Source organism: Podarcis cretensis, assembly GCF_951804945.1.
Source record: "Podarcis cretensis genome assembly, chromosome: 2".
Classification (NCBI taxonomy): Eukaryota; Metazoa; Chordata; class Lepidosauria; order Squamata; family Lacertidae; genus Podarcis; species Podarcis cretensis.
In genome coordinates, this window is record NC_137171.1 from 31,247,965 (window position 1) to 31,270,507 (window position 22,543).

At 43.7% G+C, this 22,543-nt stretch overlaps 1 protein-coding gene across 2 annotated transcripts in view; it reads left to right on the plus strand.

Moving 5' to 3' along the window:
• Positions 1-22,543, plus strand: part of DNAH17 (dynein axonemal heavy chain 17) — a 103,319-nt gene that overhangs the window by 15,621 nt on the left and 65,155 nt on the right. For both annotated transcript variants that reach the window (XM_079965300.1, XM_079965301.1), the window contains 25 exons: positions 341-523; positions 1,545-1,799; positions 2,517-2,686; positions 4,508-4,730; positions 5,599-5,715; positions 6,992-7,078; positions 7,462-7,614; positions 8,734-8,982; positions 9,081-9,203; positions 10,684-11,031; positions 11,110-11,201; positions 12,209-12,335; positions 12,842-12,994; positions 13,294-13,419; positions 13,831-13,938; positions 14,516-14,647; positions 15,408-15,568; positions 15,668-15,824; positions 16,903-17,007; positions 18,184-18,341; positions 18,962-19,100; positions 19,757-19,984; positions 20,262-20,399; positions 20,642-20,774; positions 22,373-22,500. In XM_079965300.1, the coding sequence (XP_079821426.1) occupies positions 341-523; positions 1,545-1,799; positions 2,517-2,686; positions 4,508-4,730; positions 5,599-5,715; positions 6,992-7,078; positions 7,462-7,614; positions 8,734-8,982; positions 9,081-9,203; positions 10,684-11,031; positions 11,110-11,201; positions 12,209-12,335; positions 12,842-12,994; positions 13,294-13,419; positions 13,831-13,938; positions 14,516-14,647; positions 15,408-15,568; positions 15,668-15,824; positions 16,903-17,007; positions 18,184-18,341; positions 18,962-19,100; positions 19,757-19,984; positions 20,262-20,399; positions 20,642-20,774; positions 22,373-22,500 (3,993 nt within the window). The remainder of the gene's footprint in view (positions 1-340; positions 524-1,544; positions 1,800-2,516; positions 2,687-4,507; positions 4,731-5,598; positions 5,716-6,991; positions 7,079-7,461; positions 7,615-8,733; positions 8,983-9,080; positions 9,204-10,683; positions 11,032-11,109; positions 11,202-12,208; positions 12,336-12,841; positions 12,995-13,293; positions 13,420-13,830; positions 13,939-14,515; positions 14,648-15,407; positions 15,569-15,667; positions 15,825-16,902; positions 17,008-18,183; positions 18,342-18,961; positions 19,101-19,756; positions 19,985-20,261; positions 20,400-20,641; positions 20,775-22,372; positions 22,501-22,543) is intronic.

The window sequence follows — 22,543 nt, forward strand, 5'->3', positions numbered from 1 at the left end:
CTGAAGTCTTGGAAGGCCCCCGGCTCAGTGCGAGAGATGGGAAACAACAATGCTGAAGCCAGGAAAGTAACTGCAACTGGGGAGCATTGCCAGGAATTTTACCTCATAAATCCTGGCTTTCTCTTGCCTGAACCTCGGAGGGCAGTGGAGAGCTAGTGCCATAAATTGTGACGTCAGCCAGCAATCTCGTCAGCCGGAAACCCGTGGGGAATGGTAATTGTATACAAAAAGGCCTAGTGGTTGTGGTCATAAAGGCAGGGAACTGACAGAGCAGTAGTAAACAGTACTTTGAATGCAAAAGTGAAGACTGACTAATAAAGGACACACCGGTTCATTTCAGGCTGCTGTAGCCCCTTTGTTTGAAGTGCGCATGGAGCTGTATAAAGATGAATTGAGGTATCGTCCATCACTGGAAGTGGGAGCAGAGGAAGGTTTTTTCGAACTGGTGGAAAACCTGATGAACGATATCTATGACACAGCTAAGCTGATACCGCGACTGGCAAAAGGAAAGTCCAGCTATAAGGTTGGTCTGGGGCCTCCGCACAGAGAGGCTAGTGAAGACTTCTGTGGGTGCTAGGTTAACAACACCCAGTTTAAAGAGACATTCAAACCAGGCCAAGGTTTGTAATGGTATGTAGGATGAGTGGCTAGCATATACTTCATAAGGAACTCGTAAGCATTGCTTTCGGGTCCCATGTAATGCTCAGTTTTATCATTTTTGTTCACAAGAGAATTCCTGTGAATGTGTCTTGTAATGAAAATAAAACACAGGAACGTATGTTTCTGTCTACACACCCAGAATTCTTAGCTGCCCCCAAACTCTTGCCATGCTTGCATCTGACTTCCAGGCAGCTATTTTTCAATGTTCTTTCCGTTCTGTAGAAGCCATTTTGGCAAATAAGAGATATATAAATAAAAGAACAAATAAATAAATAAATGCATTTTGTTCCAGAAGAGACACATAATTACTGTGAAATAATTACCAATTCTCAGTGGACAGAAAGCAAGCAACGGCCATATTGGTAGGCATGCTTTGGTCCCTCTCTGTTTCCACATTTGACTATAGTTAAATATTTTCTCCATATGCTCGCTAAGGAAAACAATAAAGCAATCTGATTGCATACCCTTAGGACAGGAGGGTTGCTGTTGTCACCCATGTATTTCCATTTAGGTTGTAGGCACAATAACTTAAAAATAAAATTAAAAGGAAACTTCAGAATCCGAGGATTCTAGGCAAGCCACCAAATTTAGTCCTAGAAAGTACAGCTGGGTTGCAGAGTGTGATTTTGACTATTCAGAGTTCCAGGTCACCTGTAAATACTACAGGGAACATTGGTCAGTCAATGTTTGTGTGAATATGTGAATGTTGTTAAGTTATATCTTGGCATGGATACTTTGTTCATTTGGAATCTGGTGAACGTAAGATCTAAAGATCTACCTAGTCCAGCATCCTATGTTCCAGCCAAGATGCCAGTGGGAAGCCCATATACTCGGCTTGTTCTTTTGTTTTCGTGACTCCATTAATGATTCCCTGATGCTTTCAGGTTGACCTAGAAGACATGGGAGAGTTGATGGAGATACGAGAGGAGATTGGGAACATTGTGGTCAATGCCATGAAACAAGGTGAAGAATACGAAGATTCATTTGAGAAATATTCGTACCTTTGGATGGATGATCCCCACGAGTTCATGCAGCGCTTCCTCACTTTTGGCCACGCTCTAACCACTGAAGAGCTGGAGTCTCACGCAGAGGAGTACTTGCCTCATGTCGCGCCCACCTTAGACCAGTTTCAGCTACAGGTGAGGGTTGGAGTATGTCTATATGTTTCATCCAAATTGATGTGTGTGTTGTGTTGTGTTCTCAATGGCACCAACTCCATCTTTATAACCCTACATCATCCCTCATGCAAGTGAGTAACACTGGAACATCCCCATTGCTTTCCTGTTTCCTCTTTTCTCCTCCTAGTTCCCATCTTTCCTCAGCAATGCACAATTCTTTGGGCATTTTCACACTAAAGACGAGTAAAATCGCTGTTTCTTACATCACCAGTTGGCAAAACTGGCATTGTCAGGAATGCACATAAAATTTCTCTTCTATGTTCTTATTGCACTTTTTAACAACTGACCCACACCCAGCACAAATACCTACCTTAAAGGAGTTCTTATGTGCCCTGTGTATAAGTGGTTTTATCCCCTTCATAGCCCTGTATGCCCTGTTTCCTTCAAGTATGCGTATCTTCACTAGGGGATTGTAAGTCCCCACCCACAGAGCAAAGCAGATTAGAATCCACCTGTCAGGGAGAGACACAAACTCTGAACTCAATAATTCAAATAAAGTAGGTTTTCCTCTTAGGGCACTCTAGCTCACAACCAGATGGCTACAGAGGGAACCCACACACTCAAATGCCATAGCCCATAGTGGTCCCATCATGATTTCCCTCTGTTCCTGTTACTGATGTGCGTTTAGAAATTCTGCATCACAAGCTATCGCATCTCAGCGCCCCCTGGTGTTTCTAGATTGACACTTATGAGAAGCTCTATGAAGAAGTGTCCAAGTTTGAGAATACCAGAGTGTTCAACGGTTGGCTGCAAAGTGACTGCCGTCCCTTCAAGCAAGCGCTCCTGAATACCATCAAACGCTGGAGCCTGATGTTCAAACAGCACCTCATCAACCATGTGACCACCAGGTAGGGTGGGGAATAATTTTGTCAGTTTCCAAGCTTTCCATTCCTACAGCCCCTCTCCCTGCACGTATGGTAATTGGCCACCATCAGCCAGTGCTTGGCATACAAACCTACGAATGCATTCTTTGAATCAGCACCTATTATACGCAGCCTAACTATATTTTGTGTGAAGAAGCACTTCCTTTTGTCTGTCTTGTATCACCCACCTTTACATCCAGTTTTAGTGGATATGTCATGAGAGAGGGAGAAAAGTGACTTGAGACCTACTTTTATAAACCTCTTATCAGGTCCCCCAATTACAAAAGCTCTGCTTTGCAACATGAAAGAAAAGGTCAGATCCCAGAGCTGAAGAATCTGGTGTCAGAGGAATTCCAGCTTGGGCAATTATCATATTGGAATTAGCTTTCTAGACATGGGTAAAATTTCAGCTGCTGTTGCTGTTGCTTCCATACTGCCCTTCATCGGAGGATCACAGAGCGGTTTATAACATAAAACACTGCATTTGGCTGACAGTTGTGGGATCAATAATATCTTTCTCTCCATACTCATAGGATCTCAGGATAAACCCTAGAGGTCCAGAAAAATGGCAAGAGGGCAAGATGGAAATGGTTAGAAAGTGTTGCTTAAAACTAGGGCTGCCATATTTTGAAGAGGACACATTTGCAGTTTATTATTATTATTTTAAATTGTTATTATAAAGCCACACATATACTCCAAAAAAACAACAATGAGGATCAGAACAGGAAAATATTTTATTTTTAAATATTCAGCCAACTCAGTGTTTGTTTGTTTTTAATTTGTACCAGATACTGAAACCAGCTCCACACTTGTAACAGTGATTGCATTCACTAAGAGTGCATTGGTGTTACACGCATGTATGGAGACCTGGACATATAATGGTGCATGTTTTACATTCTTGCTTCGTGTATTTGCTACTGTTACGAAAGCCACATAAAGTGCAGAGTGAGCCACTCTGATTGGGCTGGCATAGCCAAAAGTAACTACCCACCAGCCAGTGAATGAGCAGAACAGCTCCCCCACTCGCCACGGCCACTCTTGAACCCGAAAAAAGCGGGCTTGGATCAACCTTGCTTCCCTCCACCCACTGAGCCTCTGCTCCGAGTTACCAGGGCTCCTGGGCATTTCCCTCCAGGGTTTCCAGCCTCAAGCTCTGTGGATCACGCGACAGGGTAGAACAGCACAGGGACAGAATCATGTGACAACCAGCTATTGGTCAACTCTAGTCATGTGAAAGGGGCTAGGCAGCCGTTTCCTCTTCAACTCTAGTGACAGGAAAGGTGTATATGTGTACAGTGGTACCTTGGGTTACAAACACTTTGGGTTACAAACTCCGCTAACCTGAAAGTAGTACCTCGGGTTGAGAACTTTGCTCCAGGAGGAGAACAGAAATCATGCGCTGGTGGCGCGGTGGCAGCAGGAGGCTCCATTAGCGAAAGGGTGCCTCAGGTTAAGAATGGTTTCGGGTTAAGAACAGACCTCCAGAACAAATTAAGTTCGTAACCCGAGGTACCACTGTATATGCATAAACCCAGACATTTTGCTATATTTTAAAAATCCACCCAGAAAGAAATTTTAAGGCTGAAAAAGGGTGTGTGTCCGGGAAAAAGAGGGCATATGGAAGCCCTAAGTTTATTTATGGTAGTTTGGTGCCTTCTCAAAGTAGTTAGAGGTTGTTATCCCTCTCCCCCCCCCCCAAGGATGCCATCCTCTTTCCATAATGAGAAAGAACTATCAGAAATAAATCCAATGTTTTGTTCCTTGTACTGTTAAAGTTAACCCCAACTGGAACCTTTTCCATTGCAGCCTTCAGGATCTTTCCACTTTCATGAAAGAAGTCAATGCAGGCTTAACTAAACCTGTGAAGGAAGGTGACTACGATGGGCTTGTGGAAGTGATGGGACACTTGATGAGGGTCAAAGAAAGGCAGGTAGCTACTGACAATATGTTTGAGCCTCTAAAGCAAACCATTGAGTTGCTCAAACTATATGGAGAAGAAATGCCTGAAGAAATCCATATGCAGTTGCACGTGAGTTATTACAAATGGTTTTCACTCAATACATATTTGTTCATCTTTCATGTTGCCATTTTTTAGTGTGATCCAATGACCTCAATGCTATGTAGAAGACTAAATAAATATAGTGGGAAACCAGGCCAGAAATAACACATCAGGAAAGTTCATGGGAATGTATCCGATAAACACAATCTGAAAGTGATCACAATGTTGGCCACAATTGAAGCCATTGTGCATTACAATCTATTTAATATGATTGATTTCACTTTGGACGTACGGCATCATAGCATTTATCCATTATTATTAACAGAGTAAGGGACGCGGGTGGCGCTGTGGGTTAAACCACAGAGCCTAGGACTTGCTGATCAGAAGGTTGGCGGTTCGAATCCCCGCGACGGGGTGAGCTCCCGTTGCTCGGTCCCTGCTCCTGCCGACCTAGCAATTAGAAAGCACGTCAAAGTGCAAGTAGATAAATAGGTACCGCTCTGGTGGGAAGGTAAACAGCGTTTCCATGCGCTTCTCTGGTTCGCCAGAAGCAGCTTAGCCATGCTGGCCACATGACCTGGAAGCTGTTCGCAGACAAACGCCGGCTCCCTTGGCCTATAGAGCAAGATGAGCACCGCAACCCCAAAGTCGGTCACGACTGGACCTTATGGTCAGGGGTCCCTTTACCTTTACCTTTATTAACAGAGTTGGGGCAGATTAAGTTCAGAAACCTGCACATTTCCACAGACCCTTACCAAACCAAAGTGTCTTTCCTCCTCCTCATATTCAGATTTTCCCCCTTCTTACCCTTCCTGCATTTGTTTTACCAAACAAGCCCCCCCCCCCCCCGCCCGCAGTGCTTTGAGAGGTTTGAGGGTTCTTCTTTGTTTGCTTTTAGGAATTGCCAGAACAATGGAATAACACCAAAAAGCTATCATTCCAAGTCAAGCAGAATGTGGCTCCTCTGCAGGCAAATGAAGTTACCATTCTCCGAAGGAAATGCCAACAGTTTGAGGTACCTTTCTCTTGCAGTGCAAGGTATTCTCTGCTCAACTGGCATGCTGAGCTCCCCACAGACCAAACATTCAGGGGGACCTGTAGGCCGAAGGCACTGACAGATGGGCTGCCTACCAACTGTAGTCTCAATTCCATTCTCTCAGCTTTCCAATGTTCAGTTTCCCACGTTTTTGCGACATTCCATGATAATTCATCAGTGTTTCTGTGCACATTTCTCCTGAAAGGCAAAACTGCATATGAAAATGTGTCTAGTATACACATTTTTGCTAGCAGTTTTCCTTAACATAATGCCTCTTTTTTCTGTTTTCTTAATTACATCCATTTTTATCCCTGTTGTACACATTTTGTACACATTCTTTGGTTGAATTTTGAGAAGTGTGAATTTTGAATGGTAGCTGTGTTCTAGTGTGTGTATTGTTTTGGGAAGTGTGAGTTAATGTGCAGCTTAACAGACTTTCCATTTAACAGACCTTCCTCTTCCAGAATCTATTAACCGTTCAATAAAGTGACAATACTTCATTTTTCATAATTTCTTCTCCCATCGATCACTGTAATAATAATATCTATGAAGGAGGGATGGAAGGAATGTCCTCAGAATATTGCATTTTCCAGAAAATTTAAGAAACAGTCCCATAGAAATGTTTAATATTAAATATTCGTAGTGTTCCAATTCATTAAGTGTTCCTTCCCATTGATATGGAGGAATGTAACACATGAAAATGCAAACCAGGCTGAATATCTTCCCCTTCCCTAGCAGCAGCAGTAGCTGCTGCCTCCATTTCTAATTCTCTCCAGGGCAGAAGCTTAGGTAGTATGTATGGAGGTCCTGGGCAGCCCAGACGACAAGACCCCCCTCTTGGCCTCACTGATGTGGTCCAAAGGAAAATAAAGCCATATGTTTGGCACCAGCTTGGCTGCAGGAGTTGCTGGAAGGAGGCATACAAGATGCCATCCAATTCTGAATCTACTTTGTTGTAAGATGCTGTGATGTCACAGCATGTGTAGTGGGCAGTGAGAACTTTTAAAAAAGAGATGAGGTTGTAGCTCATGATTTGCTAGTGTCTTGTTTTGCCCCACAGTCTGTGTCCTATTGTGAGTGTTTTGGGCAGAACCCTCTGCTGCTGTTTCTGTAGATGGTGTCATCCAGATTGATCATAATTCTAATCTTGAGCTGCAGCCAACAAACTCCTGCCTTCCAGATGTGATGCTACATGATCCTGCTTTAACTAGGATATTCTGCTCTCTCTTCTCCTCCAAACCCCCACCCCCTCCAGATTAAGCAGCATGAGTTCAGGGAGAAATTCCGAGAAGAGGCACCGTTCACTCATGTTGATCCAGATCCATATAAATCCCTCAATAAGGTAATTTACTACAAGTCAGGAAAGTCAATATGGGCAATATCTATGCCTTCCTCAAATGCCACCTATTATAGTGTGCTTTTTAGTGGCATAGTAAAGTAGCATTTTCAAAAACTGGCTGAGAAATTTGGACTCGGTGGTTTCTCTTTCTTGGAGGCTGCATATGCATGCGGTTGCCAATGACGAGTAGGGCATATGCCACCAACCATGCGTGAAGGAGACTTCAGTGAAGCAAAAGGTTAATCTAACTTTGCAGGCATGTTAGAGGGCATATCCCAGAAGCACACTGCAACATTGCGCTTTCCAGTGCTGTACCCTACTTGTTTGCTCTTTGTGTTCATCTGCCTGCAACTTTGACTAACCCCCTTTCCATTTAATGCTTCCAGCAACAAAGAATGATCACCAATATGGAGAAAGATATGGAAGCCCTATCCAAATCCGCAGGCTTGTTTGAGGTATCTGTCCCAGATTACAAACAGCTGAAGGCCTGCCATAAGGAAGTGCGCTTGCTCAAGGAGCTCTGGGATATGATTGTCTTGGTAAGACTTTGACCTTGTAATCTTAGGAAATGTCAGGTAGGGCAAGTGAAAGAACTCTGCATCCAGAGGTTGAATTCTACCACGAGGAAATGAGAATAATGAGGTCAATACCCCAATCGCTCTCTATTTTTTTACGGCTGAATTGAATCTTTTGCATCCCTTTTCCTGCACTGTGGTTCCAGTCTAGATCAGTGCCACCATGACTGCAAATTACTTTGTGGAGGGGGGGATTCCCATTGAGCGAATGCAAGCTTTTCCCCCCAATGCTGATGGGGGGGGGGGACTCACACCAGGGATCCAATTTGGATTGAGCCCTCTGCACTGACATTTGACAAAAGAAAAAGCTTGCGTTCAATGGCAAGCTATATAATAAATGTCACCTGTAGTTTGGCCCATAGTCTTCATTCTTCCTCATCCAGGGCAGCTCATGTTTAGCTTCCTTTGGAACTGCTTGCCAATTGAGGAAATTGGGAGCATGTAATGAATGCTATGATAGCATTGTGATAGTGGAAGAAATGGAGTTGCGGACCAAGGGATGTTGTTGGCAGAAAGGGCAGGAAGTGATTTCCAAGTAGGTTCTGCTCCCAATCCGACACTGATAATTTCCCCAAGAACAAAGGTAGTAATTCAGTGACTGCTGGGTGTTTTCTGTATTTACTTCTATAGAGCTTGCATGCTGTTGCATTCAAATGCAAGCTTGTTCATGTAGCCCTTAAATAGCAAATGATGAACATGGCAAAGGTACTCCCTTCCTCACAACATATGATCTGACATTTTATGGAGCTTCGGCTTTTTAATTTATTAAAGTTTACTTCTCCATCTCCAGCACAGAAACACCCACTGCCTTTTGTAGAAAGGAGATGGGATATACTCGCAGTGGATAGAAATGAGTGGTAGTAAAGGATTTAATAATAAAATCCATTTTCCCCAACAAAAAAATAAAAATAAGAAATAAATAAAATCCATTTCCCCCAACATCTAGAAAGGTCCTACTGTAACATTTCTGTTCCCTTTGAGATGCAAGATCTGTTAATGTTTCCAAATAGTTGTACTGTAAATATTTTATTCAGTTAGCAAAAACAAGAAAAACTATGATTCCCCACCCCTCCACCCACTCAGGTCAATGAAAGTATTAATGACTGGAAGACAACCAAGTGGAAGGAGATTAATGTCGAGCAAATGGATCTTGATTGCAAGAAATTTGCTAAGGATGTGAGAGCCTTAGACAAGGAAATGAGAGCATGGGATGCTTTTGTGGGACTGGATAACACAGTTAAAAATATGATGACCTCTCTCCGAGCTGTGACTGAGCTCCAGAATCCAGCTATTCGAGACAGACATTGGAAAGAACTGATGGAGGCCACACAGGTAACTGATACAGGCTACAGTGAGTGTCTACAATTTTCCATTCATCCGTCTGTCGCCAGCTGATCCGGCTCCGTTTCCAACTTTTACTTCTGTAACAGGTGAAGTTCACCATGTCTGAGGAGACGACGCTTGCAGATCTACTTCAGCTGAATCTTCACAAATTTGAGGATGAAGTTCGCAGTATTGTGGACAAGGCTGTGAAAGAGTCGGGGATGGAAAAGGTACTGCTCTTGCCCTAGCCATTCCATGCCCATCAATCAAATGCAGCTTTCAGATACTTCCTGCTTCTCACTCCTATAAAAATGCTAAAAGATAACGCTTCATTTCCTACATTTGGAAGTAGATCTGAGATAGGCTTCTCTGACTTTAACATTACAGTGGTACCTCGGGTTACATAAGCTTCAGGTTACATACGCTTCAGGTTATAGACTCCGCTAACCCAGAAGTAGTGCTTCAGGTTAAGAACTTTGCTTCAGGATAAGAACAGAAATCGTGCTTCGGTGGCATGGTGGCAGCAGGAGGCCCTATTAGCTAAAGTGGTGCTTCAAGTTAAGAACAGTTTCAGGTTAAGAACAGACCTCCGGAACGAAATAAGTACTTAACCCAAGGTACCACTGTATTATTCCTGATAATATTGTGCACAGGTGAGACACATGGAAATTTTAAGTTTCTTACTTCCTCCTTTTATATACTGCATTTCCTCTTCGAAATAGACGTGCATAAAATTTGATACGGCTGCACATGCCTTATCATCAGTTTGTTCATCCATGTCTTGGGTGGTGAACCATTTTCAGCCAAAAAGCCACATCTCTTTGCGAGCACCATTTCAGTGTTGACATGGCAGTGGTAACTGAAGCCAGAGGCAAAAGCAGGGAGAGCAATGGATGTGACTGTTACACTCCAGCCACATGAGTCTACTGACTGGGATCAGAGAGTGGAACCACCATATTCCAATGCTTAAAGAACCACACTGTCTTCTGGTTCTTTTAGTGCTCACCTCTAAAGCCCTATGCAGCTCAAGGCCTGGGTACCTAAAGGAGCAACACCTGCCAAGGTCATTCATGGAGGTTTTCCTTCCTTTGCCGTCTGAGGAGAGGCAGATGGTGACCAGGGAGAGAGATTTTTCAGTGGTGGGCCCCCGCTTAAGGAATTCCCTCTCTAGAAAGGCTCACTTGGTGCTTACTCTGTTATCTTTTGGCATAGGGCAAATCCTTTTTCTTTTTTCTTATTTTTTTGTTCTACGTCTTAACTGGTTGCAACGGCTGCTCTGTTGCTATTTTTACTATGATATTATTATGACTGATTTTTGCTTTGCTGTATTTTATTGTTTAAGTCTTTTATGAGTTCCCCCCTCCCTCAGAGCCATTTGACTGACAGATGTTATAGTATAGTTTGACAAAGCCTGTAATGTGCTGAATTTTGCAGTATGTGGCAGGATTATAGACCGTTGGGGTTTTTTTAATAACAAAATTATGTGTTCTGCCTCCATGGTCGGAAGCAGTACCATTAATTGGCAGTGGAACATGCTCCTTCAGAGCATATTAACCCTTAAGAAGTGCTAAAGTAGTTTCAGAAAGGGAGAGGGAACAATACCGTCATAGTGCCTCTTCACTAATTCTTGGAATTTCATGGACATTTTGCAAGTTTTTAGTTTGTGATCTTATCAGGTTAAAAATCTTTCCTGGCTGCTTTTGTTGGAAGGTATTGAAGGCTCTTGATAGTACCTGGTCAACTATGCAATTTGAACACGAGCCCCACCATCGAACTGGGACCATGATGCTCAAGTCTGATGAGGCACTGGTAGAGACCCTTGAAGAAAATCAGGTGCAACTCCAGACCCTGATGACTTCCAAGTATTTAGCACACTTCCTTCAGGAGGTCTCCAGCTGGCAGCAGAAATTATCTACAGCTGACTCTGTGATAAGCATCTGGTTTGAAGTCCAGAGAACCTGGAGCCACCTAGAAAGCATTTTCATTGGCTCAGAGGACATTCGCAATCAGCTCCCAGAGGACTCCAGGCGCTTTGATACCATTGACAAGGATTTTAAGGTGGGCATGGCCCTAATTTTCACATGCAAAAACGACAAAAACTGGAGCAGCTGACAAGTCCATCCTCTTTTCTTGCAGGAATTAATGGCTGATGCAGTAAAAACCCCGAATGTGGTTGAAGCAACAAATAAACCAGGTCTCTATGACAAACTAGAGTCCTTGCAAAAAAGGTAAGGAAGGCGTTATTTTCCTGCTTGATTTTGTCAAGTGTAAGCAGCTGGCTGGATTTACTTACTGAGAGAAGAAGCAAATCACAGGCTGCATAAGTTCAGTTATTTAGGACAGGGTTCTGGTTGCAGTTTCTTGAATTAAGAGGTCTTTTCATTTTAGGCCCAGAAAGACAGTTGCAGATGCCTGTTTATCAGTGGTTTGTTTTAAATGGCAGCAGGACTGGCCCTAACATTGGACAGAGTGCGGCAGTTGCCTCAGGCAGCCAAGTAATGTGTTACTTAATTTGCATTTTGATTTTTACTTCCAGAGATGAAACTTGTGTGCTATGCACCATGAAGTGCTGGGGAATAGCATTTGTTGCTGTGCTTTAGACAGTATCTCTCAGGCTTGCACTGAATGGCAGCCCTGTCATGGTGCAACCATTATTCGGAACTGAAGAGAAACAGAACAGGCACCATGACTACCATTTTCAAAGGAGGTGAAATCTGCATGTAGCAAACACCTAAGCTGGGATCTGGAATCCAATAGCAGCTCACCCTTCATACCCTGACACCTTTTCTGCCTGGGTCTCGACTGCTTTCCATGGTATCTCCTGGCATCTATAATGACCCAGGTGTAATTAATGTAAACATCCATGTGAATAAGCTGCTTTAACACTAGGGCTGAGCATGTATTCCTTTCAATTAGAAGTGTTCAGATGTCAGTCAAATGATGAGGATTAAAGAGGCTTTGAAAATGGCCTGTGGTAGCGAACATAGAAAGCATAATGTGAATCCCAGGTTTTATAACTTCCCTTGATATGACATCTGAAGCATCTCAGTGGAGCAGTGCAAAGCACCATTTCTCCCAGTTTAGAGTGCTTTCGTTGTTCGTTTGTATAGACATAGAACTGTCTAGTTAGTTAGTTACATTACTGAGCATCATGTACAGCAATCGCACTGTGCAGCTAATGATGATAAACACAATGCTTCTCCCACACTCTCTTGTCCACCTTGCCTTTTATTAGCTTGGCACTCTGTGAAAAGGCTTTGGCTGAATACCTGGAAACAAAGAGACTGGCTTTCCCCAGATTTTACTTTGTATCCTCTGCCGACCTGCTGGATATTTTGTCCAATGGCAATGACCCCGTTGAGGTAAGATATACATTCATGGAATGCTTGGACTTTCTTAAGAATTGTTATATTTAAAAAAAATGGGGCCTTGAATCCCAGAGCTTTTACTAGAAATCCGACTTCATCCGAGGCTAAATCACAGATAACTTGGAGCTGTACTCAGTGGGACCTGATCGGCAGCTGGGGAGAGGGGCTGCAAACCCAGTGAGATTTTCACATCTTTGGCATGCAGCAGATCCGAGGTTCAGCCACAATGTCTCCAGTTTATAAAGGTTTTCGGGTAGTGGGCTGGGAAAGACCTTGGGGAGCTATTGGCAGTCACAATAGTGGCCTGGTTGGAGTATAGGAGATCCTATGTAGCACAGATATTTTAGATTGTTCAGTGCCCATTTCCTTTAGGCTTTCTAAAACGGCTTTCTTTTTAGAAACATTGCTCATATATCTTCATTAGTCCTCTTCTCCCACCGCTTCTATTTCTATATTTCTAAACTTTGTATCTTAACAATACCACAATCATCTTCTTGAAGGTATCCCGTCACTTGTCCAAGCTATTTGATAGTATGGCCAAGCTGAAATTCAAATTGGATGCAAAAGAGCAGCCTCTGAAGGTTGGCTTGGGAATGTACAGCAAAGAAGACGAGTATGTTGATTTTGACAAGGAGTGTGACTGTTCTGGACAGGTCGGTGGATATTATTTTAAATTCACTATTGGTCATGTAAACGGAGAGCCAGTGTGGTCTGGTGGTTAGAGTTTTTTACTGGGACCTGAGAAACATGGGTTCAAATCCCAACTCAGCCGTGAAGCTCTCTGGGTGACTTTGGGCCAGTCACTGCCTCTCAGCCTAAACCTAACCTCACAAGGTTGTCGTGAGGGGGAGAACCATGTTCATCACCTTGAACTCCTTGGAGAGGAAAAAAGGTGGGATATAAATGAAATAAGTAAAGGAAAATAAATAACCATGAGAGTTTTGCTCCCTAGGTGGAGGTTTGGCTAAACCGAGTGCTGGAGAGAATGCAGAGCACGTTGCGCAAAGAGATTTCTGAAGCTGTGGTGACTTATGAGGAAAAGCCAAGAGAGCAATGGCTATTTGATTACCCGGCACAGGTAAGCAAAAAGGCTAGAGTCAAAATGCAATGTTTTATATGTTTAACCTGTGAAGTGCAAAGAAAAGAGGAACAGAAACAGATGTTCATTCTAATAAGGAGTAAATATAACCAGAGGATCAAAGTGGAGCCATTCAGCATGCTTGTAGGATTAGGCCTTTATAAAGTCTAGTAGACAGTGTAGTACCCCCCAGATGTTGTGGACTACAATTCCTATCAGGCTTCTGCCAGCATGACCAGTGGTCAAGGATGCCCAGGGGTCAGCTGGAAGGCACCGTATGACCGGTTCTTTTCTAGTCACTCATCCCACCAGAGCTGCACATTTGAGGGTCAAGGGGCGGAGCCTGAATTAAGGACAGTTCTGGCATTTCACCTGGCTTCACCATCTCATAGGACTCTTTGGCTGTTGCAGATTGCTTTAACATGTACCCAGATCTGGTGGACAACGGAGGTTGGCATTGCCTTTTCACGACTGGAGGAAGGCTATGAAAACGCTATTAAAGATTACAATAAGAAGCAGGTACATAGCAGCAGCCCCCTCTGATTTTGTCAGACTGTGTTCAGATTTGCAGTGGCAAATTCTTCAGCGGAATAGTAGACAGTTTTTTGTGTCTACAACATATCACACAGATAAAACAAAATAAATTTTTTTTCCTTCCAGTAGCAGATAGTGTATCTGAAGAAATGTGCATGCACACGAAAGCTCATACCAAGAACTAACTTAGTTGGTCTTTAAGGTGCTACTGGAAGGGAAAAAAAATTATTTTGTTTTGACTATGGCAGACCAACACGGCTACCTATCTGTAACATATCACACAGATGTCATCTCAAGCTCAACCACTGTAGAAGGAAGGGGGTGCGGTGGATGTGGCCTGCCTTGCCCCAGGTGTCATCCCTGAGGGGGGATGACATCACCGCACCACCCCCCTGGGACGCTTGCCCCGCCCCCAGGTGCCAGAGCAGCTAGCTCCGCCTCTGAATGCAACTTCCAGTTTTGTATGGGGTTTTTTTTAGATGAGTAGGTGCAGCAAGCCTCTAGGTCTCATGGTTGTTAAAGATTGGAAACCGCTTAAATATGTTTATTTTTCTTTCCCCAGATTAACCAGCTAAACACATTGATTACACTACTCATTGGGAACTTAACCCCAGGAGACAGAATGAAGATTATGACAATCTGTACCATTGATGTCCATGCCAGAGATGTCATTGCCAAAATGATTTTAGCAAAGGTATATGCAGTAAAGACTGTGAAATAGTACTTTGCTTTTTGGAAGCACACATTTTCTTAGAATCTTCTCAAGCCAATTTCACATAGCAACGTGGTTCTCTTCACTCATTCTTCAACCATCCTTTACTTAGTGAAAGCTAAGGACTGGCCCTGTATCACTTTCAATGAATAAGATTTTCAAAAATGCAAACTTAAGTCCCATCAAGACTCCCCCCAAAAGTATTAAATAGTCAATCCACTATGTCCACTTTGGGGGAGTTACTACATTTGAGTTATTAAAGAATATATTATTCATATATCGAAGACCCTGAAGAAGTCCTTTTTGGCTGAAATGCATTGGGCTTCTGATAAATATTTATCAGCATGCAGAGGTGTGGTCTCTCTTTCTGGTGGTTTGTTGGGGGGTAAATAATCTCTATAGGCTCTGAAGTAGAAGGCCACTTAATCTGCGCTTATGTCTAGAAAGTTGCCAAAGGAACTAAGTATGAGGTCTCTGTGGCGCAACGGGTCAGTGCGTCTGGCTGTTAAGCAGAAGGTTGGTGGTTCAAGCCCACCCAGGGACGGCTGTGGGCAGGATTCCTACACTGCAGGGGGTTGGAGCTGATGATCTTTGGGGTCCCTTCCAACTCTACAGTTCTGTGGTTCTATAAAACTTTAAGCCATTACGAACCTCCTACACATAAAAGCTTATGTGGATAGAAAAGGAGATAAACAGGAACCACTGGAAATTTACTTATTATGGTTTCGCATTTGGGTTGCAGGTGGAAAGCTCCCAGGCCTTTACCTGGCAGTCTCAACTTAGGCATCGTTGGGATGATGAAAAGGGACACTGCTATGCCAATATATGTGACGCTCAGCTCCAATATTCCTATGAGTACCTTGGCAACACTCCACGGCTGGTGATCACGCCACTCACTGACCGGTATGAGCTGCTTAGCTTGGAAAGCCTTCAGCCTGGCCCAACGTATGTTCTTAGGGCATGTGCTGACTAGGATGATGCCAAATGTCTATCTTTTTGCAGGTGTTACATCACCCTGACACAGTCCCTCCACTTGATCATGGGAGGAGCTCCTGCAGGCCCTGCTGGCACAGGGAAGACAGAGACCACCAAAGACTTGGGAAGGGCAGTGGGGATCATGGTGTACGTCTTCAACTGCTCTGAGCAAATGGACTATAAGGTAAAGATCTAGCCAGTAAAAGTAATAGTGGGTCATATCTGAGTCCCTAATTCAGCCAAAAAGCACCCAAAGTCATCCCCGAAGTCAGGAGTGTGAGGTAAACAGCAATCCATTCAGAGGTATAATTACAGAACGCTCTACTTTCCTAGTATTTTGTGCACCTGCAGGGACATCTGTTATTTTTAAAAAACATTGTACCTTTTTCTAACACATTACAGCTCCGTAGAATAAAATGGGCACTGTAAAACACTGAGGTGCTCTTCTGCTGGTTCCCTCACTGTGAGAGGTGAAGTTACAGGAAACCAAGCAGAGGGCCTTCTCGGTAGTGGCACCCTCCCTGTGGAACGCCCTCCTATCAGGTGTCAAGGAGATAAAGAACTACACAACTTTTAAGACATCTGAAGGCAGGCCTGTTTGGGGAGGTTTTTAATGCGTGATGTTTTTATTATGTTTTAGATATGCTGTAAGCCTCCCAGAGTGGCTGGAGAAATTTATACCCAGTAGGGCAGGGTATAAATAATAACAAATTCATTATTATTATTATTATTATTATTATTATTATTATTATTATTATTATTTATTACAGACACAGATCTACATTTTGTTTCAAGTACAATCATACCTTGGAAGTCAAACAGAATCTGTTCTGGAAGTCCATTTGACTTCTAAAGCATTCAAAAACCAAAGTGCGGCTTCTGATTGGCTGCAGGAAGCTCCTGCAGCCAATTGGAAACCACGAAAGCCCCGTCAGACGCTCGGCTTCCAAAAGAACTTTCAAAAACCAGAACAGTTGCCTCCAGGCTTGGATTGTTTGGGAGCCAAAACTTTCAAGAACTAAGCTGTTCGAAAACTAAGATACAACTGTATACCTTATTATATGGCTAAAAGCTTCCTAGAAAACAAGAGGCTGCTTGTTCCTTCCAGCACTTCCTCTCTTCCCACCCATCTGTTCTTGTGCTACAATGTGTTTTCCTGTGTTTTAAAATATAGCAAAACAATACATAAACAGGATATATTAACTAGTTAATTGATTGAATGTGATGGTCCACAAACAAATGCCTGTGCCTTTCCTTTCTAGTCCTGCGGAAATATTTACAAAGGATTGTCCCAGACAGGTGCATGGGGATGTTTTGATGAATTCAATCGGATTTCGGTGGAAGTCTTGTCTGTAATTGCTGTACAGGTAAAGATTCTCCTTAGGTTTCCTTTCATTGTGTGCAAATAGCCTGGATTTCATAGTCCTTCCAGCTTTATCGCTGCAGTCAAATGCTGGCCATTCGTCTCTAGGATCAATACAAGTCCCTTGGGAATGATAGGCTGTAAGGAGGAGGTAGCTATTTCTATTCTGTCTTTGGTTTGCCACAATCAGCACTTTTCCATTCCTCTGCAGTTCAGTGTCCACTAAAACCTACGCCATTTGTCTCACTATCGGCTATGACTGAAACTTACATAATGCAATGTAATGGGATGTAATGAAATGTAATTAATTTAACTTATTAAACTCTGCTGCGGCCCAATGGATTGGCTGTTGTAGGTGACAGTTGAGGGAGAACCCTGATGCCATCAGTGTCACATCTGCAACCAGCCAGATTTAGCATTCTGGTAACATTATGAGGTCGGGACACAGGTGGCGCTGTGGTCTAAACCACAGAGCCTAGGGCTTGCCGATCAGAAGGTCGGTGGTTCGAATCCCCGCGACGGGATGAGCTCCCATTGCTTGGTCCCTGCTCCTGCCCACCTAGCAGTTCAAAAGCACATCAAAGTGCAAATAGATAAATAGGTACCGCTCCGGCGGGAAGGTAAACAGCGTTTCCGTGCGCTGCTATGGTTGGCCAGAAGTGGTTTAGTCATGCTGGCCACATGACCCAGAAGCTGTATGCCGGCTCCCTCAGCCTATAGAGCGAGATGAGCGTGCAACCCCAGAGTCATCCGCGACTGGACCTAATGGTCGGGGGTATCTTTACCTTTACCTTTAACATTATGAGGTCAGTTCAGAGTGAGGAAGTACTCTCCTCATTCCGTATGAGTAAATTTGCCAGTCAGTGAAGCTGGGCCCCACAAAATTGCTTCAAGGAGGAGAGGAATCTGCAGCTTGCAAATGCTTGTGCAGAAGGCCTCCCACTCCTCACATGTCATTTTAAGTCAAGCCTAGTTTGTTGAGTATCCTGGAACTTGGTTAGCTCAAGTGTGCAATTATTTCCTAGTTCTTGATGCATCCTACATGTCTTTAGGTTTCATTGACTGCAGTTGATTATGGAAAAACTTGTTAATATGTCTGTATTTATCTTCAGCACCATATTTCCTTACCTTACTGAAGACCTCATAGGAACAACCCTTAAGACTTTGTTTTACTTGAAAGGTTAAATGTGTTCAAGATGCCATAAGAGCCAAAAAGAAGGTTTTCAACTTCCTTGGAGAGACCATTTCTCTTATTCCAACCGTTGGAATGTTTATTACTATGAATCCTGGATATGCCGGCCGTACTGAGCTGCCTGAAAATTTGAAAGCTTTGTTCAGGTACTAGCATGCAGCCACTATTCTGGGGGAAATGAACTGGTAAGGGATTATCACAATAATGTATGAGCTGGCCAGATTTTTTGGGCAGCGGAGTTGGGATGCCTCTAGCCAGACAGCCTCCCTCCTTCCCTCCCTGGGCTACTAATACCTTTGCTCTCTCCATTCTGAGGAAGGGACAGGCACTTGCTTCATTCTTCCCACACCCATCACTTCTGGCCAAGTTCTTGCATGCCTCACTTCCCCCACCTCCGTTGCCATTTTGCCACAGTCATGTAATGTGTCACTCTGCCCAGAGAAGTAATGTGGGAGTAGTAGTGCCAATGAGATTTATTGAGCTGTTGAGGATAGGGCCACGTGTTGAGGGAAGAGATAGTTACTCTTCTGCACAGGCCTAGATCGCCAACATGGAAGCTCTCGGGAGTCAGGGCAGATTATACAGTGTGTAAAACAGTGGAAACAAAACGAGACCGAGTGTAAGTGGGAAATGAATGTTGGGCGTTTGAAATTAATCATATCTGACATTTGCACTGAATATTCACTGCGGCCTAAAGGAAAGATTGACTGTTGTCTCTGCAGTGTAATCACACCAGATGTTAATTGTCTCATTTCTCTCTTTTCAGGCCCTGTGCGATGGTTGTTCCTGATTTCGAGCTTATCTGTGAAATCATGCTTGTTGCTGAAGGTTTCATTGAAGCCAGGCTTCTAGCTAGGAAGTTTATTACTCTCTACACACTGTGTAAGGAGCTGCTTTCAAAGCAGGTAATTGAACATTGTTCACCAAGCCTGTTTGACACTAGTTTTTTTAGTGCAGTGAAGAGTTTGCAAGAGTATGCTGACAGGGCTTTTTTAAAAAATTTATTTAAAAGTGGTTGTATTCCACCCCAAACTTCATCCTGTCATAGAAAATCAGCAGGGATATACAGAGGTAGAATACAGTCATACCTCAGGTTGAATATGCTTCATGTTGAGCGTGTTCGAGTTGCGCTTCTCAGCAACCTGGAAGTAACGGAGTGCGTTACTTCTGGGTTTTGCCGCTTGCGCATGCGCAGATGCTCAAAATGACATCATGCACAGAAGCAGCGAAAAGCGACCCACCCACAGGCAGATGTGCCATTGCTAGTTACGTTTGCTTCTGGATACGAATGGGGCTCCGGAACAGATCCCGTTTGCATCCCGAGGTACCACTGTATTGGAATGTTAAAAAATGGCTGCCTCTCACCACTCACCTCCAGAAATGAGCCCAAAACCTTATGGCTATGGTAACAAAGGGTGCCTGTGCTACTATACCCACCTCAGAGGAACATAAACAACTTTCCTTGCCTTCTTAGAAAGTGGAGGGATGCCTTTCCTGACTTGTTTTAAGCGATGTCCTTCTGTTTACGTGCAATGCGAAGTTGTTGCCATATGTCTGACAGGATCACTATGACTGGGGTTTGAGAGCTATCAAGTCTGTGCTAGTGGTGGCTGGTTCACTCAAGAGAGGAGACCCAGGACGGGCAGAAGACCAGGTTCTCATGAGAGCTTTGCGAGACTTTAACATCCCCAAGATTGTGACGGATGACTTGCCTGTCTTCATGGGACTCATCGGAGACCTTTTCCCAGCGCTGGATGTGCCTAGGAAGCGTGATCTAAACTTTGAAAAGGTGAATCTGCTTTAGTTGGCTGTGAAGCAGTATAATTAAGAGATTTGAATGTCTGGCCTCTTTTTTGTGTGTGACTTCACTGGGGAAAACCCTGTTGCTCTGGAAAAGAGCCCTGCTCAGAAAGCTTTTGGTGATTTGTTCATTTTCTTGTTTGGACACCTGGGATTGTATCTGCGCAATAATCCCATCTTGACTGAGGAATGAGCCCCCAAACAAGAATTACACCCCTTTAGTACACTGGGGCTTGGATTTATAAACACATTTCTTGTCTTCTCAGATAATCAAACAGTCCGTTCTGGAGCTCAAGCTACAACCTGAGGAGAGTTTTGTGCTGAAGGTGGTACAGCTGGAAGAGTTACTCCAAGTTCGGCATTCTGTGTTTGTGATTGGAAATGCAGGCTGTGGCAAATCTCAGGTAGGAGCTATGAGCCTACAGCTAGGGCTTCATCATCAGGGAATCCATTCCAAAACATCATGATAATTAGCAAGGAGTCGTTGTTCAAGTGATCCACAGCCCCGAAGAGTAGAAAAATAGCTTTGTGAGATACATTAAACTGGAACAAAAGGTACAGTTTGGGGGTGGTTGTGTTTTGATATTCTCTGATGTTACAGAAGCAGTCGGAAGCTCCATCCCAGTCTTTGCCTTTCTCCTGACAGGTTCTGAAATCTCTGAATAAAACTTACCAACTGATGAAAAGAAAACCTGTAGCTATTGACCTTGACCCTAAAGCTGTAACCTGTGATGAACTATTTGGAATCATTAATCCTGCTACCAGAGAATGGAAAGATGGTAGGAAATAATCCCAGAAATAACGGGTAGTGTAAATCTCCAGATACACAAAAAGGAGAAACATTATACCTTAGGGCTGTATCCTAGAAGCGTGAAGTTTAAATTCCAAGATTTTCTTCTCAGAAGAGAAAACCCAAACCCTACCCTGACAGCATTGTCAAAATTTTGCTTCCACGTGAGATTTCTGCTGAAACTAATCAGATTTTTTACATTTTCTTTCCAGCATTGATCCTTTTCCAGACCCAATAGGTTCTTTTTCAGCATGGGGAAATGGCTGGGCACCAGGACTGACCTGATGCATTTTTAATTAGTGATGTTGTTCAAATTTTTGACATTTAAAAGTGCTTCCATATGAATGTATGAGTTATAAATTGCTTTTGATCTCCCACCCCTAGCCCCATGGTTGTTTGTGCCAGTTTCAGCAGAGCAAATCCCAAGAAATAAAATTTTTCAAAATGTACTTATTCTGAAATCCCCTTAAACTGGTTAGACATACAATTACCCAAAACAAGGAAGTTGCCAGTGAATCTACACAAGAATTTCTGGCTCAAATTAGGCTCCCAGGTTTCCTCTAGTTATTCAGAGTCATGAGATTTGATCTTCTCTAAGGTGAACGCCGAGGGATGCAGGTGGCGCTGTGGGTTAAAGCCTCAGCGCCTAGGACTTGCCGATCGAAAGGTCGGCGGTTCGAATCCCTGCGGCGGGGTGCGCTCCCACTGCTTGGTCCCAGCGCCTGCCAACCTAGCAGTTCGAAAGCACCTCCGGGTGCAAGTAGATAAATAGGGACCGCTTACCAGCGGGAAGGTAAACGGCGTTTCCGTGTGCGGCTCTGGCTCGCCAGATGCAGCTTTGTCACGCTGGCCACGTGACCCGGAAGTGTCTCCGGACAGTGCTGGCCCCTGGCCTCTTAAGTGAGATGGGCGCACAACCTCAGAGTCTGTCAAGACTGGCCCGTACGGGCAGGGGTACCTTTACCTTTTACCTTAAGGTGAACGCCATATAAATTGGGTCCCTCTAGACCAGGGATGGGGAGCCTGTGTCTCTTCCAGATGTTGCAGAACAACCCCTGTTTGCCCCTGCCAGCTTGGAGGAGTGACATGGAAGAGTCACAGGCTTCTGTGATGAACTATCATATCTGTAGTAGTAGTAATAATAATAATAATAATAATAATATAATATATGTATACCCCACCTATCTGACTGGGTTTCCCCAGCCTCTCTGGGTGGCTTCCAACAGAAAATTAAAAACACAATAAAACATCAAACATTAAAAACTTCCCTAAACAAGGCTGCCTTAAGATGTCTCCTAAAAGTTAGGTAGTTGTTTATTTCCTTGACATCTGCTGGGAGAGCATTCCACAGGGCAAGCGCCACTACTGAGAAGGCCCTCTGCTTGGTTCTCTGTAACCTCACAGTGAAGGAACCACCAGAAGGCCCTCGGAGCTGGACCTCAGTGTCCAGGCTGAACGATGGGAGTGGAGACGCTCCTTCAGGTATACTGGACCGATGTTATATACAAACAACATTTAGAAGCTGTACTTCTCAAATGATTTCTCTACGTCAAAAGTTCAGTGTGAATTTCTCTGTGTTCCTCGTAGGCTTGTTTTCAACAATCATGCGTGATCTCGCTAATATAACTCATCGTGGACCAAAATGGATCGTTCTGGATGGAGATATCGATCCGATGTGGATTGAGTCTTTGAATACGGTTATGGATGACAACAAGGTCAGTACAGGAAGTCAGAGATAAAATTGTTGGTTTCTGCATC